The sequence below is a fragment of the Trachypithecus francoisi genome, unplaced genomic scaffold, assembly GCF_009764315.1.
Source record: "Trachypithecus francoisi isolate TF-2019V2 unplaced genomic scaffold, Tfra_2.0 Lachesis_group13, whole genome shotgun sequence".
Lineage (NCBI taxonomy): Eukaryota > Metazoa > Chordata > Mammalia > Primates > Cercopithecidae > Trachypithecus > Trachypithecus francoisi.
Window position 1 is genome coordinate 64,843,002 of NW_022681458.1, and position 20,616 is coordinate 64,863,617.

At 41.8% G+C, this 20,616-nt stretch overlaps 1 protein-coding gene and 1 pseudogene across 2 annotated transcripts in view; both read left to right on the forward strand.

The window, feature by feature from the left end:
- NFE2L2 (nuclear factor, erythroid 2 like 2) overlaps positions 1 to 18,645 on the forward strand; it is a 36,610-nt gene extending 17,965 nt beyond the window's left edge. For both annotated transcript variants that reach the window (XM_033231033.1, XM_033231035.1), the window contains exons 2-5: positions 14,689 to 14,955; positions 15,600 to 15,689; positions 16,368 to 16,559; positions 16,944 to 18,645. In XM_033231033.1, the coding sequence (XP_033086924.1) occupies positions 14,689 to 14,955; positions 15,600 to 15,689; positions 16,368 to 16,559; positions 16,944 to 18,170 (1,776 nt within the window). In that variant the 3' untranslated portion in view covers positions 18,171 to 18,645. The remainder of the gene's footprint in view (positions 1 to 14,688; positions 14,956 to 15,599; positions 15,690 to 16,367; positions 16,560 to 16,943) is intronic.
- A 560-nt stretch (positions 18,646 to 19,205) lies between these two features.
- Positions 19,206 to 19,918, forward strand: LOC117094811 (annotated as a pseudogene).
- The last annotated feature ends 698 nt before the right edge of the window (positions 19,919 to 20,616 follow it).

Below are 20,616 nucleotides of genomic sequence, written 5' to 3' on the forward strand. Positions count from 1 at the left end.
CAAAAAAAAAAAAAAAAAAAAAGAAAAAAACAGTACAGGTCAGACATTGGGCAATTTTCTCATAGCAGAATTTCATAGGCCATTAATTTGGTTACAGACTTGAATAGCACACAACAGTTCTCTAAGGGTCAGTTTTCAAAGTAATTCCTAATATTTAATGAATTTTTAAGTAATAGAAATTGCAATAGGAAAGTCTAGCTTGAAATCTAATTTGTGTTAGGTTGACCAGGTGACAACCAACCACCCCTGGATTTTGCTCAGTTAGGTGAGACCTGGGGCCAGTTGCCCATTTAGCATCTCAGGCCTCAGGATCCTCTTTTATAAACCTGGAGTTTGAACTGCGGTCTCCATGATCACTGTCAGCTCTCCTTAGTCAGTTGGTTGTTCTAAATGTAGTTTAATTGCCAGTAAACACCTGTTCCTGAGTGATACATCTTTAGAAAGAAAGCCTTTTCCTGGTCTTTAAGGAGCCAGTAAATGGGTCAACCTGGCTGGACTTGATTTTTCAAGTCTGCCTTGTCTATTAGAAAGGCCGAGCTTGCTGATTTTGCCAGTTACATTTGAGTGTACCTGAGACTTTGCCCAACCTCGGTCTTATCTGTGGGTATCCCAGCCTCTGCATTCCTTGCCCCTACAAAATGTGTTGCGAGTACCAAAGGCACAAATGAAAATTAGCTTGGCTGGAGCATGGCTAGGCACACACCAGTGGTTAAAGAAATGCTGTTTGCTGGCTGATAATTCTGGAGTGGAAGTTGATTCCTTTTTCTTTTTTTTGTGGGGTGGGGCAGAGTTTCGCTTTTGGTGCCCAGGCTGGAGTGCAATGGCTTGGCGCCATCTTGGCTTGGCACAATCTCGGGTCACCACAACCTCCGTCTCCTGGATTCAAGCGATTCTCTTGCCTTAAGATGATAGGCTTCCGCCACCATGCCCAGCTAATTTTTTGTATTTTTAGTAGAGACAGGGTTTCACCATGTTGGCAAGGCTGGTCTTGAACTCCTGAGCTTGTGATCCACCTGCCTCGGCCTCCCAAAGTGCTGGGATTCCAGGCTTGAGCCACAGCGCCCAGCCTTTATTCCTTTCTTTGGTCTCAATTTTATTGTTAAAAGATAGTGGGAAGGGCCCGATTTTGAAATCATCCTGGAATTAAAGTAGGAGGCCTTGTCTAAGCAGTTCATATGTATTTATTGAGTGGGTACCATGTGCCAATATGATACAAGATGTGAAGGACACATGAGTTGGGAAAGGCGTGGGGAAACGCATGCTCACACTGCTGGTGTGAGTGTAAAAGGTACAACCTCTTTGTAGGGCTATTTGGCAGTATATACTCTTTGACCCAGCAACTCCACTTTTAAGTATTTATCTTACAGATACCCTCACACATGTATGAAATGATTTATATACAAGGATATTCATTATAGCAATATTTGTAATGACAAAAAGAAACAAAAGTCAGATGGGAGATTAATTATGTTATTAATACTGATTTAGTACACCTGTGTAATGAAATAATGTCCAGTCATTAAAAATAGTGAGCCGGGCGCGGTGGCTCAAGCCTGTAATCCCAGCACCTTGGGAGGCTGAGACGAGCGGATCATGAGGTCAGCAGATCGAGACCATCCTGGCTAACACGGTGAAACCTCGTCTCTACTAAAAAAATACAAAAAACTAGCCGGGCGAGATGGCGGGCGCCTGTAGTCCCAGCTACTCGGGAGGCTGAAGCAGGAGAATGGCGTGAACCCGGAAAGCAGAGCTTGCAGTGAGCTGAGATCCGGCCACTGCACTCCAGCCCGGGCAACAGAGCGAGACTCCACCTCAAAAAAAAAAAATAGTGAGACAAAGTCTGGGTGCAGTGGCTCACGCCTGTAATCCCAGCACTTTGGGAGGCTGAAGCCAGAGGACTGCTTGAGACCAGCCTGGGCAACACAGTGAGACCCTGTCTCTACAAAAAAAAAAAGGTAAAATATTAGCCAGACATAGTGGCACATGCCTGTAATCTTAGCTATTCAGGAGGCTGAGGTGGGAAGATTGCTTGAGCCCAGGAGGTCGAGGCTGCAGCGAGCTGTGATTGTGCCACTGCACTCCAGCCTGGGCAACAGAACAAGACCCTATCTTAGAAAGAAAGGAAAAAAAAAAAAGGACAACTCACAACTCTATGCCCTGATGTAGAACCATCTCCAAAATATGTTAAATGAGTGTGGGATACTTTGCAATTGTGTGTATTTAATGGCTTCCTAAGAAAACAGAAAAAAATTGATACTAGTGATTGCCTTGGAGGAGGGTAACTGGGAGATAAATTTTATACCACGTACACCTGGTATCTATTTTTAAAAAGCCATTGTCATGCCCTAGACGAGTTTAGTCAGGCCCTAGTAAGAAAACCTTGTAAGACATACCAAGTATGGGGTAATTACTGGCTTTATGGGAAGATTGATTTCAGTGCGAAACTCTCCGTATGCAAGTGAACTGTCCTGGTTGCAATGCTAAGCTCTCTTCAGGCAAGTAAGTTGGCCTGATTTGCCTGTTAAGTTGTATGGGGCAGGCAAGTCTGAGTGTCCAGAAGGCAGACCTTCAACTCTTAGTTTCCCGCCAAGGGAGAAGGCACGGGGCTAAAGTGGTTTCCAGAACGTGTCTGTTGTGGCATGAACACCAAGGAGCTGTGGACGAGCTTCCCAGGCTAAAGGTCAGAAGGTCTGGGTTGGAGTCCTGCCTCTGCTACTTGCCAAATATGTGATTTGTGGCAGGTTGCTTAATCCCCGAAGCCTCAACGTGTTCATCTAGAAATGAACATTACAGGCCGGACGCAGTGGCTCACGCCTGTAATCCCAGCACTTTGGGAGGCCGAGGCGGGCAGATCACCTGAGGTCAGGAGTTCGAGACCAGCTTGGCCAACATGGCAAAACCCCATCTCTACTAAAAATACAAAAATTAGCCAGGTGTGGTGGCAGGCGCCTGTAATCCCAGCTACTTGGGAGGCTGAGGCAGGAGAATCACTTGAACCCAGGAGGTGGAAGTTGCAGTGAGCTGAGATTGTGCCACTGCACTCCAGCCTAGGCAACAGAGTGAGACTCTGTCTCAAAAAAAAAAAAAAAAGATTACAATACCTGGCCCACCTCCCTCATGCTACTGTAGTGAGGCTCAAATGAGATAACGCCCATGAACACTCCTGTAAACCATGAAGTATGCAAACACCAGGTGTAACAGAAGCTGTTAGGTACCTGTGAGACCAGCAGGCTAGAGCAAGAGATGCTAATTAAAAAAGAATTAAGGTGAAGCAAAGATCTTTTCCCTCTGCCAAATAACTTGGCAAGAGTTGTAAAATTAGAAAAGTAGACCCTTAGTAGTTTGCTAATCCTTTGACCTCTGACCATGCACAAATGATCTCACCCTTTAGACCTGTTCTCTTATTTGCAAAATGAGAGGGGCTCTCTGGGTGATTCCTGTGGTCCCTTCCAGTTGTAGCATTCCGTGACAGTGTGGCATTAACAGTAATTCCCATCTTGGCTGAGATGGATGAGTCATACTAACTGAAAAGTCAAAATATGAGGAGGAAGTCTCTTTACGTATGAGAATTTTCCTTGAGCTAGAGACTCAGAGCCTCTGGAGGGGAGATGAGGGAAAACATTGCCACCACCAAGAAGGGAGACGAAGGATGTATAAAGAGAATGGAGATGTATTTACTTTTTTTTTTTTTTTTTTTGAGACGGTGTCTCACTCTGTCGCTCTGGCTGAAGTGTGCAATGGCGCAATCTTGCCTCACTGCAAGCTCCGCCTCCCAGGTTCACATCATTCTCCTGCCTCAGCCTCCCGAGTAGCTGGGACACAGATGCCTGCTACCACGCCTGGCTAATTTTTTGTATTTTTAGTAGAGACAGGGTTTCACCGTGTTAGCCAGGATGGTCTCAATCTCCTGACCTTGTGATCCGCCCGCCTTGGCCTCCCAAAATGCTGGGATTACAGGCGTGAGCCACTGCACCCAGCTGAGATGTATTTACTTTTTGTGTGTTCTTGCCACCTCCATAGCCTCCTTTGCTTTCAAATGCCCTTGGGCTGGGCCTTTGGAAAATAGATTTAACCCTTGTTTATTGGAAGGATATTCACACAGTAGGCCAGTTATACACTTTATGGCAGTTGTTACCTCCTCTGTGAGGTCTTTCTGTGCAGATTTAGTGGCATCTCCTCCATGCTGCCTGGGCTTCTACTTGCTTCTCATCACTTTGTCTCGTAACTCAGATCAGAGACTGTTTCTTACTCATCTTTGTATCCCTAGCACCTGAGGAGTGGTATTAGATGGTTAGATGGATTAGTGATCCATTTAGGGTATTTACACTAATCTTCTTGATCTTGACCACCACCTTTATAACCACCACCATTCTAGAAGTTTTAACTTTTTCTTTTTTTTTTTTTGAGACAGTTTTGCCCTTGTCACCCAGGCTGGAATGCAATGGTGTGATCTTGGCTCACTGCAACCTCTGCCTCCCTGGTTCAAGCGATTCTCCTGCCTCAGCCTCCCGAGTAGCTGGGACTACAGGTGTGTGCCACCACGCCCGGCTAATTTTTTTGTGTTTTTAGTAGAGACAGGGTTTCACTGTGTTAGCTGGGATGGTCTTATCTTCTGACTTTGTGATCCACCCGTCTCAGCCTCCCAAAGTGCTAGGATTACAGGCGTGAGCCACAGCACCCAGCAAAGATCTATTTTTTTTTAAGCTAAGTGTTTTATACGTATGATATTGTTAATAAAATGTATCTAAAATTCATACCACCAGCACACACGGTCTCTGGCTAGCAGCAATAAATGGCATTTAGTACTTACTTAGCCCCCAAACCTGGATGACTGACTGTACTGACTTATTACTTTTAGCTATTTGTAGGTAGTTACATCTGAAAATTGACCCAGGCACAGTGGTCCATGCCTGTAATCTCAGCACTTTGGGAGACCAAGGCAGGAGGATCAGTTGGGGCCAAGAATTTGAGACCAGCATGAACAACATAGCAAGAACCATCTCTACAAAAACTAAAGATTAACCAGGCATGGTGATGCATGCTACTTGGGAGGCCAAGGTGGGAGGATCACTTGAGCCTAGGAATTAGAAGCTACAGTGAGCTAGGAAGGTGCCACTGCACTCCAGCCTGGGCCACAGAGCAAGACTCTTATCTCTTTAAAAAAAAAAATCTGAAAAGGACCCCAAGGATTGAACTAATAATTTATCTTTACAAATGCAGGACCAAAAGAGAGGGTCAAGGATCACCTGGGGAGTTTAGAAGTGGCAGAAGTCTCTGTGGAAGCCCTACGGTGTGAATGTGCTAGAGTATGTGTGCCCGTCCTCATGGGGGACTCCCTTGGAGGAGGAGGGTACACCAGCATGGGCAGCAAAGCTGTTTGACCTCAAGGTGGAGATCTGAGCCACCTGGTTAGTCCATGCCCAGTTAATTTCTATGGAGGTTTGGTAAAGTAGGTTAGGGAGTTGGATTCAATGTTCCTGAAGGTTCTGTTGGTAATATGGCAGGGTCAGGTTGGGAGTGGGGAGGGTTGGATCATTAGGGCAGTAGAAGACCTAATCCCAAGGGTGAGAAGTTCCTCTCCTGTGGAGGACAGCATTTAGAACTCAGTACATACATGGATGGTTCAAATATGGGGAGGAGATTAGAAAAATTTATCCTAATGTTTGCTTGTTAAACCAAGCCATTCTCTCAGCAAAGTAGTGAAACCCTTATGTAAGTCCTTTGAAGCCTAGCAGCAGTATCCTACTCAAACATAAACCACTGGAAAAAAAAAAAAAAAAAAAAAAACCTCCTTGGGGACCCAGATGTGAAACCTCTCTCATGGAAAATTCAGCACCATGTGCTCTTTGTAGAAGGTAGGATCACCTGCTGTTTTGGAAATTAACTTTTTTTCTGACATCTTTTTGACCGAACTTTGCATGTGCCTCTTGAGAAAATAATCCAAATTCTTGCTTTCTTCACTTCCCAGTTTTGCTTTATCTTTGCATCATGCTCTGCAGTTTACAGACAAGCATAATGGGTGAGAGTTCCAGTAAATTGGCTGGATCATATTTCTTAGACTGAGTCATGACTGAGGAACTTGTTTGGGAACAGGAAGCAGCCCATGAAAACGTCTGCACATAGTAACCTGCCAGATTGAAGAAACTGGACCACTTTTAGTGGAAAGATAAAAGGGTAGAAAATTGGTTCTATAACTCAGGGAATGGTAATTTTGTGAACTAGGGTTTTAACTTGTTGAATAATTCGTCTTTGTGTGTATTTGGGCTTTTTTATGCTGTTAAAATTCTCTAGTTTTTCAAGATAAGGGAAAGGAAAACTTGGATTCGTGGTAACTGTTGCTACCTCTTAAGTGTCTCTGCTGATGTATACAACATGTTGCTCAGCCAGTTTTTTTTTTTAAGGCACTGTAGTTACATAGAAATAAACCTGGCAACATTTACATTTGGCCTAGACGACTGTAAGGCCCCCTTTGTCTCCAGTATTCTGTGGTTCTGTATTTTAATCACTTACTTCACAATTATTGTAGCAACACAATCAAGATAGCAAATCAGTCTAGTAAAACCAAAAGTACTGGAATGTGGGCAAATAGAAAGAATGACCTAGAATTCTTGCTGAGAAAACAGTTGGCATTGCTATATTCTTCTAATGCAGTGTGAGAGAAGCCACAGATTAAATAGGCAGGTAAATGTTTACGAAATGTAATAGTCATCAGCAAGATGTATTTTAAAAACACATCTGCTTGGTGTCATTTTGCTTTATTTAATAAGGATTATGACTGCAAGGTAGAAATTTGTAAATGAAGGAGATCTCTGTTGTTTTGTTTTGTTTGTGCTTTTGTTTTGTTTTAAGACAGGGCTGGAGGGCAGTACGTGATCATGGCTCACTGCAACCTTCATCTCCTGGGCTCAAGTGATCCTCCCACATCAGTTTCCCAAGTAGGTGGGACTACAGGAGTGTCCCATCATGCCTGGCTAATTTTTAAATTTTTTTGTAGAGTTGAGGTCTCACTATGTTGCCCAGGCTGGTCTCAAACTCGTAGACTCAAGTGATTTTCCCACCTCAGCCTCCCAAAGAACTGGGATTACAGGTGTGAGCCACCGTGACTGGCTGTTATTTTATCAGTTCCTCAAAATTCAAGCATGCCCTCATAGCTCTTTTGCAGCCTCATATAGCTCTTAATTTGGTTTATATTCATCCAGATGGTAGGATATGTTTCATGTTCCACCTGGTTTTGTTAGAAATACTTGGGCAATGTCTATGGAAAAAAAACATTGAACCAGATTTAGCTTTCAGGTAAATAATGTAATCACCTGGGAATAATATGAAGAATGAAATGAAAGAAAAAAATATATAATCAAGTGTAACTTAGACTCTGAATGCTGGTAACTAAGATTTGGATGAAGGAGGGATCTCAGGGGAATAACGTTAAGATTTTTTTTAATGGAAATATATGATTTTAAGAAGGAATAACTTAAGACATTCCAACTTTATACTACATTAAAGTAAAAAGAGCAAGGATCAGTTTTCTCTTTGGAGCAAGGCTCAGTTTCACTTACTGTTGAGAGTAGTGTGTATAATTAATTTTTTTAACAGTTTATTGATGAAATTTATTTTTAGAAGGAAATCTCCCACCACCTTCCTGTCATTCTCAGGGCAAGGTAGAGGGTAGGAGAGGGAAGGGAGACTCAGGGGAAATGGGAGGTGTAAGCCTTAATTAGACATTTGAGTGTTTAAAAGAAACCGTTTTATTTTTCATTTCAAATACTTTGTCTCAGTTTACTGAATAGCTTTAATTTAGGACAGGGATTGTGTTATCTTTTCTGATATTTTGGATCATCTAAGCATGATAAATGCTGGTTTATTCAAGGCACTAAAATTGACTTGCAAAAGACATATTTAGTATGGAGTCTGCGTTGAAGTCCTTTCTTCTTTGTTTATCCTGGTACAAAGATGTTTGTTTTAAAGTGGTATGAGTTAATTGTCCAACTTCAGATTTCCCTAAATGTGTAACAGATTACCCAGTTGGCAAATGATGATATATATTTTTTAAACAGGAATATTTCCGTTAGGCCAGATGGTGATTTAACATGAATTGTCCAACATTTGTGTTTCTTATCAAATTGTCTTCTTTTGTCTAAGCCAAGCTAGCAACATAATTTGGAACACACTCAGGAATCACTAAAGAACAAGAGCCAAAAAAATTCAGACACCAAGTGGCAGACGGCATTTGCTCCATATGCCATGCAAAGGCTCCCGGCCAGTGCTCGCATGGCCCTTGGGAAGCTTTCTCACCCGTTGTAAGGAAGTATCTGTGGAGTGCTGTGTAGCCCATCCACCTGCTTTCCTCTCTCTACTCAAACCCTACTTATCTAACACTTTGTACTGTGGCCTTCCTCCATGGGGACTTGCACTTCCTCAAAGCCCTGGATTTCTGTGCAGAAGAGCAGTTTTAGTTCTTCCTTAGGCACTTCCTTTCCTCCTGTCTAGTATCATGTTCTTGTTTGTTATGGCCTCCACCCAGACGATTATTTCCTCTTAGATGATGTGTGAGCCTTGCAGAGAGCTGGGTCATTTGTGGAATAAATCATGTGCCCAGTCACACGGCTCCTTACAGGAAATGGTCGCTGCATATTAGCTTAGCACAAAACACAGTAGTGAACTTGTGGGCCTCCCCAACAGTGAGTCTTCAGTTAACTTCTGCTGTTTTTTTTTTTTTTTTTTTAAACATAAAGCTTTGAATGTTTCGTACAGTATCAAATCTCTGCAGGATTTTGCCCGCTGAAACAGATGTGAAAATCTGAGTAGCACAGAGTATGACATTAAGGCCATAACAATAACCCATTGTTGCTGCGTTCTAAATTTGATTAAGATGTCTGTTTTTGGGAATCCAAAATAGTTGCTTCAAATTTAACTTTTTTCTTTTATAAAGCAGTCTTTTTTGGGATCTCTCATAGCAAGGAAAAACATTACATAAACTTTTTTTTTGAGACAAGGTCTCACTTTGTTACCCAGGCTGGAGTGCAGTGGCATGATCTTGGCTCACTGCAGCCTCGACCTCCTGGGCTCAAGCAGTCCTCCCACCTTCGCGCCCCGCAAGTAGCTGGGACTACAGGCACATGCCACTACGCCCGGCTAATTTTTGTATTTTTAGTAGAGACAGGGTTTCACCACGTTGCTCAGGCTGGTCTCGAACTCCTGAGCTCAAGCTCCAGGTCTGCCAGTCTTGGCCTCCCAAAGTGCTAAGATTACAGGTGTGAGCCACCGTGCCTGGCCACATAAATATAAACTTAAAAATACACAGGAAAACCTTTCAGAACACTTTGAAACCTATTTTGGTCCTATTACAATTGCACTGAATGCCCCACAGCCTAATGAAGAGCAATTAGATGTTGTCATTTGGTGACATTCTTGGTGGAGACAGTAAGCTAGGGCCACAGGAGCTGCTTAGTCTCCCAGGGTCCAGCATTGTTTTAGATAACGTGAACAGGATGCTCAAGAGCTAGTCTAAATAATGCTTCATAGCTTATTTTTCCTGTTTGTTGATAAGGATTCATAAAGGTGTCCTTTTCTGGTCATGTCAGGAGAAATTCAAATAAAAAACATTGAATTGGTTTGGAGTTGTCCATTGAAGGGTACTCACAGCAGGAATTGAGTGGCAATTGAGCGTGTGTGTATGTATGTATGTAAACATTTATGTTAGAGTGTATGCTAATGTATATGGGGTGCCCACTGCCGTCACCACCCCCCCACCAGCAGTAACAAAACCATCAATAGCAATATCCACCAAAACTTCTAATTTGCTTATTAATTTGCTTTATTATTTGTAAATAATTCAGAATCTCTCTGAGATCAAAATCCTTTTTTATTACAACATGTTAATAGTAGTCTAATTCAGACCTGCCCTGAGGAAGAACCAAGCAATGAAGCTGTCCATGATTTTAGAAGTTAATTGACTCATTCTTTCTGACCATCTAGATAGTCCCAACATTATTTTAGGCTCCTCCTAGTTAGGTCCACTACCTCATTATTATCCTTTGGCCTGGACTTTGGTCTCGCTTATACAGCAAGTAGTAGAGCCTATCACTGTTGACATGTAAACATTTGCATATTTTACATTTATAGAGATACTTTTCACATGTCTCATTTGATCCACTAACATCTGTATGCTTGGAGGATGGAATAATTAAACAATGTATAGCTAAAACCATCCAAACCTCTCAAATAATATCATCTGATGGGAAGGAAAAGAGGGAAAGAGGAAATTAAATACAGTTATTTCAATTCTTGGCATGATTGATACTGACAAAGAGTAAATTCCATTCAATATTTTCTTCCAACTCATGAGGGTTGGTTGTAAGGATACTTTGCAAGTCAGATTTGTGAGCAGATGTTTGCAACCTAAATTGCTTCAGTTGTGTGAAAAAGTCACAACCTTTCACTGATTTTTATCCTGGGATATCTTTAACAAGGAAAAACCTCAGGCCCAGGAAGTCTGGGGTAAGTGAGGCAGGGATGTGTCAAAGTGCACTTTTCCCCAGGTGCAGGGACAAGTATTTGAGTTTCTTTTATTGACCTTGCAAAGAGCTTTGCACACTTTGCACATCAGTTCTTGAGATGGGTGGGAACATGGACTGCCTGTTTTATGGAGTTCAATTAAGATTGCAGGATCGTGCATTCCTTTCATTTTTGGTGCTAGTACCTAGAAGATGGGAATATATGGAACACTTAATACCTTGCTTGGGCAGATAGCTCCAGTTTGCAGAAAGTCTAGATAGGATACTCTGCTATATATCTAGTTTTACTGAGAAGAAAGGGCCCAAGCTAATCAGAATTTTAAAGTAGGTTTCTCAGCCTGGCGTGGTGACTCACACCTGTGATCCCAGCACTTTGGGAGGCTGAGGGAGGCAGATCACTTGAGGTCAGGAGTTTGTGACCAGCCTGGCCAACATGGCGAAACCCTGTCTCTACCAAAAATACAAAAATCAGCCAGGCATGGTGGCACGCACCTGTAATCTCAGCTACTGGGGAGGCTGAGGTGAGAGAACTGCTTGAACCCGGGAGGCAGAAGTTGTAGTGAGCTGAGCTTGCACCACTGCACTCCAGCCTGGGCAACAGAGCGAGACTCTGTCTCAAAAAAATAAATCAATAAAATAAAGTAGGTTTCTCTATACCTTGGAATTTTCTATCTCCCACGATAACCTTTGGGTAAACATGTCCATCAAAATGGAAACAAATCAATTTTTAAAATAGAAATTATTCTCATGTCTATTTTAGTGGGAATCCCCCTGAGAAGATAGCCATGTATGACTGAATGCTCTGTGGTTGCTATTTTGTTGCTCTTGGCCAGGAAACTGATCGAAGTGACATACTTAATCTGACCTGCAGACTGGCCACTTCATACTACCAAGATTCCAAAGCAAAGTGTATATACAGTCGGCCCCATGTAGCCTCTGGTTCCATGATGCAACCAATGGCAGATTGGTTGAAAAATATTTGGAAAAAGGCCAAGCGCAGTGGAGTGGTTCATGCCTGTAATCCTAGCACTTTGGGAAGCCGAGGCAGGAAAATCACTGGAGCCCAGGAATTCAAGACCAGCCTGGGCAAAATGGCAAGACCTCATCTCTACAAAAAGTAATTAGCTGGGCTTGGTGGCGTGTGCCTGTAGTCCCAGCTACTTGGGAGGCTGAGCTGGGAGGATCATTTGAGCCTAAGTGAAGGCTGCAGTGAGCCATGATTGCATCACCACACTCCAACCTGGGTGACAGAGTGAGATCCTATCTCAAAATGAGTAACTAAATAACAAAATTTAAAAAAAAAAGGAAAAAATGAAAAAATAACACAATACACAAATAAAAAACAGTATAACAACTCTTTACACAGCATTTACACTTTATTAGGTATTGTAAGTAATCCAGGGATGATTTAAAGTATATAAGGGGATGTGCACAGCTTATGTGCAAATGCCATGCCATTTTATATTAGTGTAGGCTCATGGCTAATAAAGCATGAACCCGACTGAAGCTGCCTGGGTATGTATCCTTGTTCAGCCACTTTCTGGTAGTATCTCTTTTTTCTTAACCTCAGTATTCTTATAACAGGGATGTTTTCTCTGTATAAGGCTGTTTTGAGGAATAGTTTCTATATATAAAGTACTTAGAACAGTGCATAGCATATTGGCCGGGCGCGGTGGCTCACGCCTGTAATCCCAGCACCTTGGGAGGCCGAGGCAGGCGGATCACGAGGTCAGGAGATCGAGACCATCCTGGCTAACACGGTGAAACCCTGTCCCACTAAAAATACAAAAAATTAGCTGGGAGTGGTTGCGGGTGCCTGTAGTCCCAGCTACTCCGGAGGCTGAGGCAGGAGAATGGCGTGAACCCGGGAGGCGGAGCTTGCAGTGAGCCGAGATCACGCCACTGCACTCCAGCCTGGGTGACAGAGCGAGACTCCGTCTCAGAAAAAACAAAACAAAACAAAACAAAAAAAACCGTGCGTGGCATCTAGGAAGCCCTTAATAGATACTGGCTTAAAAATAATTAGGTATTTCCTAGTGAGGTATACCTAACTACAAGTGCTGTTTTAACTATGCCTACTCTGTGTGCTTTACACTAGACATTGTTCAAGGCTAGAATAATGAGCCCCATGAGCAGGGTTTCATAGCATTTAAGATTCCAACACCAGCCTTCAGTCATGGGTACAGGTGGCCTGTGCCATCCAGCTAGCTGCGCTGCCTCCAGACTGGGTGGCCTGCTCCTCCTCCGTTGGATAAAAATAGCCTGACTCCTCACTGAAACAACCACCATGTTATTTGTGTCCTTGGGAAGCTGAAAGTAACAGAGCTCTAAGTCTGGCATTGCCAGCTGTCAGCAGAACTGAAATGCAAAGTGCGACATGTGTCTACACTGTACCCACTGGCCTCCAAGTCGCAACTCCCATTCCCCCATCTTGATTTTTTTCCATTCTTAAATTCATTATTTCCCCTATAGGTGATTGTGGAATGGAAACAGATTTAGATTTCCTACCTATTTAGATTTTTTCCATACTAAAATTACAAAGCAGAAAAACTGCTATTGACACATTTTTGGTTAGAAAAATCTGGATGTGGTTCCTATGCCTAGCCTAGTCATATAAATTCTCTCCCCATGTATCTTTGTGTGTGTGTGAAACAGGGTCTTGTCACCCAGGCTGGAGTGCAGTGGTGCAATCACAGCTCACCATGGTCTTGACTTCCTGGGCTCAAGCGATCCTCTCACTTCAGCCTCCCTAACAGTAGGGACGACAGGCTCACATCACCACGTGCAACTAATTTGTTTTGATTTTTGGTAGAGACAGGTGTCACTATGGTGCCCAGGCTAGTAACTCCTGGGCTCCAGCAATCCTCTTGCCTTGGCCTCCCAAACTCCTGGGATTACAGGCATGAGTCACTAAGCCCAGCCTCTCCTCATCAAAACCGTTCCCTCTTTGTAAGATTCTTCCTATGTCTTAAAACTTAATACTTTTAATCCTTCCCTGGAGCCATAATTTTATTTATTTATTTATTTGGCAGGGTCTCACTTTGTTGCCCAGGCTGGAGTGCAGTGGCACAATCATAGGCTCACTGCAGCCTTGACCTCCTGGACTCAAGTGATCCTCCCTCCTCAGCCTCCTGAGTAGCTGGGACTACAGGTGTGCACCACCACACCAGTTTTTTTGTTGTTGTTTGTTTTTGTTTTGGTAGAAACAGGGTCTCTCCATGTTGCCCAGGCTGGTTGCGAACTCCTGGGCACAAGCAGTCCACCCCCCTCAGCCTCCCAAAGTGCTGGGCTTGTAGGCGTGAGCCACCGCACCTGTCCCTGTCTGCTCTTTTTTTTTTTTTTTTTTTTTTTTTGAGATGGAGTCTTATTCTGTTGCCCAGGCTGGAGTGCAGTGGTGTGATCTCGGCACACTGCAACCTCCGCCTCTCAGGTTCAAGCCGATTCTCCTGCCTCAGCCTCCCAAGTAGCTGGGATTACCGGCTGACTTTTGTATTTTTAGTAGAGATGGGGTTTCACCATGTTGCCCAGGCTGGTCTCGAACTCCAGACCTCAGGTGATCCACCCACTTCAGCCTCCTAAAATGCTGGATTACAGGCATATAGGTGAGCCACAGAGATAAGAGTAGCAAGCAGTGATGGGGAGAAGATAATCTAGTGTAGGAAAGATGGAAAGAATGGTGATATTTCACAACTGCTAGATTGACACTTTAACTTGGGAGTTATCCCTCTATAAACTGGATATTTGCTGAGCAAAGTTTAAAGAAAGCTCCATGTATTCAGTAATGTTTTCCAAACCCCACTTCTCATAAGCCAGTGGCTTAGAGTGCTTGCTCTAATTTCTATATTGCATTAAACAAGGGTGGGATTTCTTTTCATTCAAACCATTTGTGACTTTGCCCTTTAGTGACCTCTACCATCACCCTATCATTAATGATCCAAGTGATTAGAATGGATGGCTATGTGTTTGTAGGTTGTTTGTTGTCTTTAATGAATAGATTCATTGAATAGAATTAACTGTGCTCTTCTAGAACATTGGATCTGTGTTCTCATTTAGATTGTATTTGTAATCTCCCCACTCCCCACCATCAACAGTGGCATAATGTGAATTAATGTATGTGGTATCTGCCATTTAAAAACCATGATCTCTCTCCTTCCTTTTTTTGTCTTAAACATAGGACATGGATTTGATTGACATACTTTGGAGGCAAGATATAGATCTTGGAGTAAGTCGAGAAGTATTTGACTTCAGTCAGCGACGGAAAGAGTATGAGCTGGAAAAACAGAAAAAACTTGAAAAGGAAAGACAAGAACAACTCCAAAAGGAGCAAGAGAAAGCCTTTTTCGCTCAGTTACAACTAGATGAAGAGACAGGTGAATTTCTCCCAATTCAGCCAGCCCAGCACATCCAGTCAGAAACCAGTGGATCTGCCAACTACTCCCAGGTAGAGTACTCCATTCTTGGGAAAGTTATGGCAGGGTTTAAGGAAACACTGACCAAGGAATTAAAATATCTGGATTTGAGTTCCAGCTTTGCTTTTCTTTTACTTAACTTTGTCAAATCTACCTTCCAACCTCAGCCTCCTGATGAGTCCAGTACCCAGCCTACTAATCTTAACAGTTATTGTGAGGATTGGGAAGACGTAAGTTACACAAAAGAGTTTTGTAAAGTATAGAAACATCCCGTAAGGATCAAGTAGCAGCAATAGAAGTAGTGGCAGGAGAACGAAGTAGTAGGGATTACTGGCGTTACTGTGTGTGGCAAGCACTGTTTTAAGGACTTAACATATACTGACTGATTTAATCAACACAACTATATTAATTAGGTACCATTATCCCTATTTTATCTGCAATGAGCAACTGAAGCTGAAAAAGGTTAAATAATTTGCCCAGATCACTCAGAAAATTGGAGGAACTAAGATTTGAACCCACGTGGTCTGGTTCAAATTGTGTACCAAAGTGATCTCTGAAATAAGATAAATATTTACCTAACTTGATTATATTTTATGAACATCAATTATTGAATATTTACTTGGCAATGGAATATGTAACCATTTTTGTCTTCCTTTGTGTCATTCCCTTTTATCAGGTTGCCCACATTCCCAAATCAGATGCTTTGTACTTTGATGACTGCATGCAGCTTTTGGCGCAGACATTCCCGTTTGTAGATGACAATGAGGTGAGGTATAAAATAACCTGGTTAGTAGCAAAACTCCCTAACTATAAAATAGCAATCATATTCTATGTAAGTCCCGTCAGTGAGTCTCCACTTAAAAGAATAAAAACAGTTTTAGGAGGAAATTTTTTAACCAAGGAAATACTCTATCAAGGAAACCTTAGCCTATAGATAACTTTACAATTAAGAAAAAAATTAAAAAACCTTCACACAATACAAAACCAAAACCATTTACTACTATTGCATAGCCAGAAACATGGACAGCATAACCATGGAAACAAATAACTCATTTGCTGCAAGTATCTAAGAGGTTTTGGTGAGTAAAAAGCCAGCTGGGCAATAAACGAAGACTTCTTCAGTTAACAGTTTTAATAAATCGGTTTTATCGGTACCACTATGCTAGATATTATATAAACTCAATGCTAAAGATTGTACTTACTCATTTTAAAGTTTACTTTCAAATGCATAGGCTGAAACAATTAGGCCAGCAAATAGTAAATTTGAGTCAGTGTGGTAGGAAAAAAAGATTTGTTTCATTATTTACAAACAGGGGTCATGACTGGTTAGTAAGCAGAGAGACACGGAACTGCAGCTGATTCCATTTTGTATTGTGGTGGTGCCTTAGAGCTTACTTATCCCTGTTGGTGGAAGACTCATCAATCAATGCCTTATCAATTTTAGGTTTCTTCGGCTACGTTTCAGTCACTTGTTCCTGATATTCCCGGCCACGTCGAGAGCCCAGTCTTCATTGCTACTAATCAGGCTCAGTCGCCTGAAACTTCTGTTGCTCAGGTAGCCCCTGTTGATTTAGACGATATGCAACAGGACATTGAGCAAGTTTGGGAGGAGCTATTATCCATTCCTGAGTTACAGGTAACTAAAATAGAATGTAATACTGAAGATAGTATTTTATATTCAGTGCCTTTAGTCATTCTGATTATTTATATGCCACCTATTTTAGGAAGGATTGGAGGGTGCTATTAAATTAGTCATGAGTACTGCCCATGCTAGTTAAATGGGTTGGATATCTTGAGGATAGAATGTTATAAACCTGACGTCTGATCTGGGAACTCTGAAAATAATACATATGCTTAGGCATAAATACGTATTGGAAATGAGAATTATCTCTAAATGATAGAGATAATAAATTATAGAGATAAGCGTGAAGATAATGTGGGTAGGGAGTTTATCTAAATTTATCACGTATTATCATGGATTAACTTTGATTTATATAGTATAAACTTCTTTCCCATGCAGTGTCTTAATATTGAAAATGACAAGCTGGTTGAGACTACCATGGTTCCAAGTCCAGAAGCCAAACTGACAGAAGTTGACAATTATCATTTTTACTCATCTATACCCTCAATGGAAAAAGAAGTAGGTAACTGTAGTCCACATTTTCTTAATGCTTTTGAGGATTCTTTCAGCAGCATCCTCTCCACAGAAGACCCCAACCAGCTGACAGTGAACTCATTAAATTCAGATGCCACAGTCAACACAGATTTTGGTGATGAATTTTATTCTGCTTTCATAGCTGAGCCCAGTATCAGCAACAGCATGCCCTCACCTGCTACTTTAAGCCATTCACTCTCTGAACTTCTAAATGGGCCCATTGATGTTTCTGATCTATCACTTTGCAAAGCTTTCAACCAAAACCACCCTGAAAGCACAGCAGAATTCAATGATTCTGACTCTGGCATTTCACTGAACACAAGTCCCAGTGTGGCATCACCAGAACACTCAGTGGAATCTTCCAGCTGTGGAGACACACTACTTGGCCTCAGTGATTCTGAAGTGGAAGAGCTAGATAGTGCCCCTGGAAGTGTCAAACAGAATGGTCCTAAAACACAACCAGTACATTCTTCTGGGGATACGGTACAACCCTTGTCACCATCTCAGGGGCAGAGCACTCCTGTGCATGATGCCCAATGTGAGAACACACCAGAGAAAGAATTGCCTGTAAGTCCTAGTCATCGAAAAACCCCATTCACAAAAGACAAACATTCAAGCCGCTTGGAGGCTCATCTCACAAGAGATGAACTTAGGGCAAAAGCTCTCCAGATCCCATTCCCCGTAGAAAAAATCATTAACCTCCCTGTTGTTGACTTCAACGAAATGATGTCCAAAGAGCAGTTCAATGAAGCTCAACTTGCATTAATTCGAGATATACGTAGGAGGGGTAAGAATAAAGTGGCTGCTCAGAATTGCAGAAAAAGAAAACTGGAAAATATAGTAGAACTAGAGCAAGATTTAGATCATTTGAAAGATGAAAAAGAAAAATTGCTCAAAGAAAAAGGAGAAAATGACAAAAGCCTTCACCTACTGAAAAAACAACTCAGCACCTTATATCTCGAAGTTTTCAGCATGCTACGTGATGAAGATGGAAAACCTTATTCTCCTAGTGAATACTCCCTGCAGCAAACAAGAGATGGCAATGTTTTCCTTGTTCCCAAAAGTAAGAAGCCAGATGTTAAGAAAAACTAGATTTAGGAGGATTTGACCTTTTCTGAGCTAGTTTTTTTGTACTATTATACTAAAAGCTCCTACTGTGATGTGAAATGCTCATACTTTATAAGTAATTCTATGCAAAATTATAGCCAAAACTAGTATAGAAAATAATATGAAACTTTAAAAAGCATTGGAGCGTCAGTATGTTGAATCAGTAGTTTCACTTTAACTATAAACAATTTCGTAGGACACCATTTGGGCTAGTTTCTGTGTAAGTGTAAATACTACAAAAACTTATTTATACTGTTCTTATGTCATTTGTTATATTCATAGATTTATATGATGATATGACATCTGGCTAAAAGCAAATTATTGCAAAACTAACCACTATGTACTTTTTTATAAATACTGTATGGACAAAAAATGGCATTTTTTATATTAAATTGTTTAGCTCTGGCAAAACAATTTTAAGAGCTGGTACTAATAAAGGATTATTATGACTGTTAAATTATTTGTTTGGGATTCCTTTGAGTTTATTCACAAGTAGTATTTTCCATAAGATAATCATCCTTTTAATTTAGATGTTTTGCATTTTCACAATGTTTTATTTGAAAATATAAAAATCATTTTATACTAAATTTCTAGTACCAGGGTTACAGAAAAATAGAGTATATCAAGTGGATACTTTGCCTCTTCAATAGCAGGTACATCTAAACACAAGAAAATGTTATACACTGACATGAAAGCATTGATTCATTTATTTCCATCAGTAGATACACACCCACTATACACTAGGCACAGTTTGAAGTAGAAAGGACAAAACCAATATCCCTGCCCTGGAACTTGCATTCTAGTGAAGGGGAGGTAACAAGCATACTCCACTATGTTAGAAGGAATTGGATGGGGAAAACCAGTAAAAATCCTCACAACTTAAGGCTGTAAATGGGAAGAGCCTTACTGAAGTGGCAACATTTGAAGGTGGGAGGGAGAAGCCGTTCTCATAGCCAAGAGCACTATAGACAAAACACAGCGGGTCCAAAGGCTGAACCACATTTGAGAAAAAACAAAGACAATGTGGCTGAAGAAAGGGATGGCGGTGGAATATGACAGAGCCTCGTAAGTCTACATAAGTGAGGTGGGGAGCTAATGGTGCTGTTCAGGAGTAACATTCAACTGTGTTTTTAAAGTTCCCTCTGGGGTTTGTGACTGCTGGCAGTGGCTGCCTAGCTTTCTGGTAAAGGAGTGCAGTTAGTGGCAGGTGGCTGTACCAATCCGGATGGAGGAGAAAGCAGCTGGGCTGGTCAGTACAGTGGTGGCAGCTGGCCTGGCCATTTCTGCTGCAGGTTTTGCAAGCCAGGAAGCACATATAGCCTGAAGTAAAACAGGATTTTCAAAGTCTACCAAAATCTGCCTTCAGCGGTGGCTATTAGAGAGGTGGGTTTGAACCCAAAATGACAAAATGGGAAGCAGCAATACTACCTGTAAGCCTTACTGCCAGGAAGGGAAAATTTAAAAGAGATGCTCAGTAACAAATACCATCTTAAATCGCCCAAAGAAGGATCTCCTTATATAGCAACCCAAATCAATGAAGCTAAGGATTTACTAGGTCAAGCCCAAAAAAGAAATAAATGTATGATGACTTTTAGCTTCCTACTACTTTTTATGTAAGTAAATAATCAACTTTTTTTTTTTTTTTTGACGGAGTCTTGCCCTGTCGCCCAGGCTGAAGTGCAGTAGTGCAATCTCAGCTCACTGCAACCTCCGCCTCCCGGGTTCAAGCGATTCTCCTGCCCCAACCTCCTGAGAGGCTGGGATTACAGGCGTGCGCCTCCACACCCAGCTAATTTTTGCATTTTTAGTAGAGACGAGGTTTCACCATGTTGGTCAGGCTGGTCTCGAACTTCTGACCTCGTGATCCGTCCGCTTCGGCCTCCCAAAGTGCTGTGATTACAGGCGTGAGCCACCACGCCCGGGTTGAGTATCAACGTTCTATAAAATGCCTCAGAGCTACAACTTTTAAAGTTTCCTCTGGCTTGTATGTTGAGAACAGTATAGAAGGTAAGGATGGGAGTAGGGAAACCGATTGAGAGGTTCATGCATTATGATGGTGGCTTGGTCCAGGGTGATAGAAGGGGGTAGTCAGGGACATCGGATTCTGCCACATCTGAGAGAACTAAAAGGATTTTCTGGTAGAATGGATTTGAGTCAGGAAGTTTAACATCTTTAAGAATTGAGTTGTCCGAGGATGGAGAAGACAGGATAGAGGGAGACCCAGGTGGGAAAATCAGTTCCTTTTTGGACATACTGAGAGATCTATCAGACGTTTAAACTAGAGTGTACAAAAACAAGTTCCCTCAAAACCCTGTGAAAATCTGCATACTAATGAATCATTCAGTTATCGATTATTTCCTCACCTAAGCACGTTTCACTTGTTCATATTGTTTTGCCTTTTTAAAGTGAGGAAATGGAGATTCATTTCTTT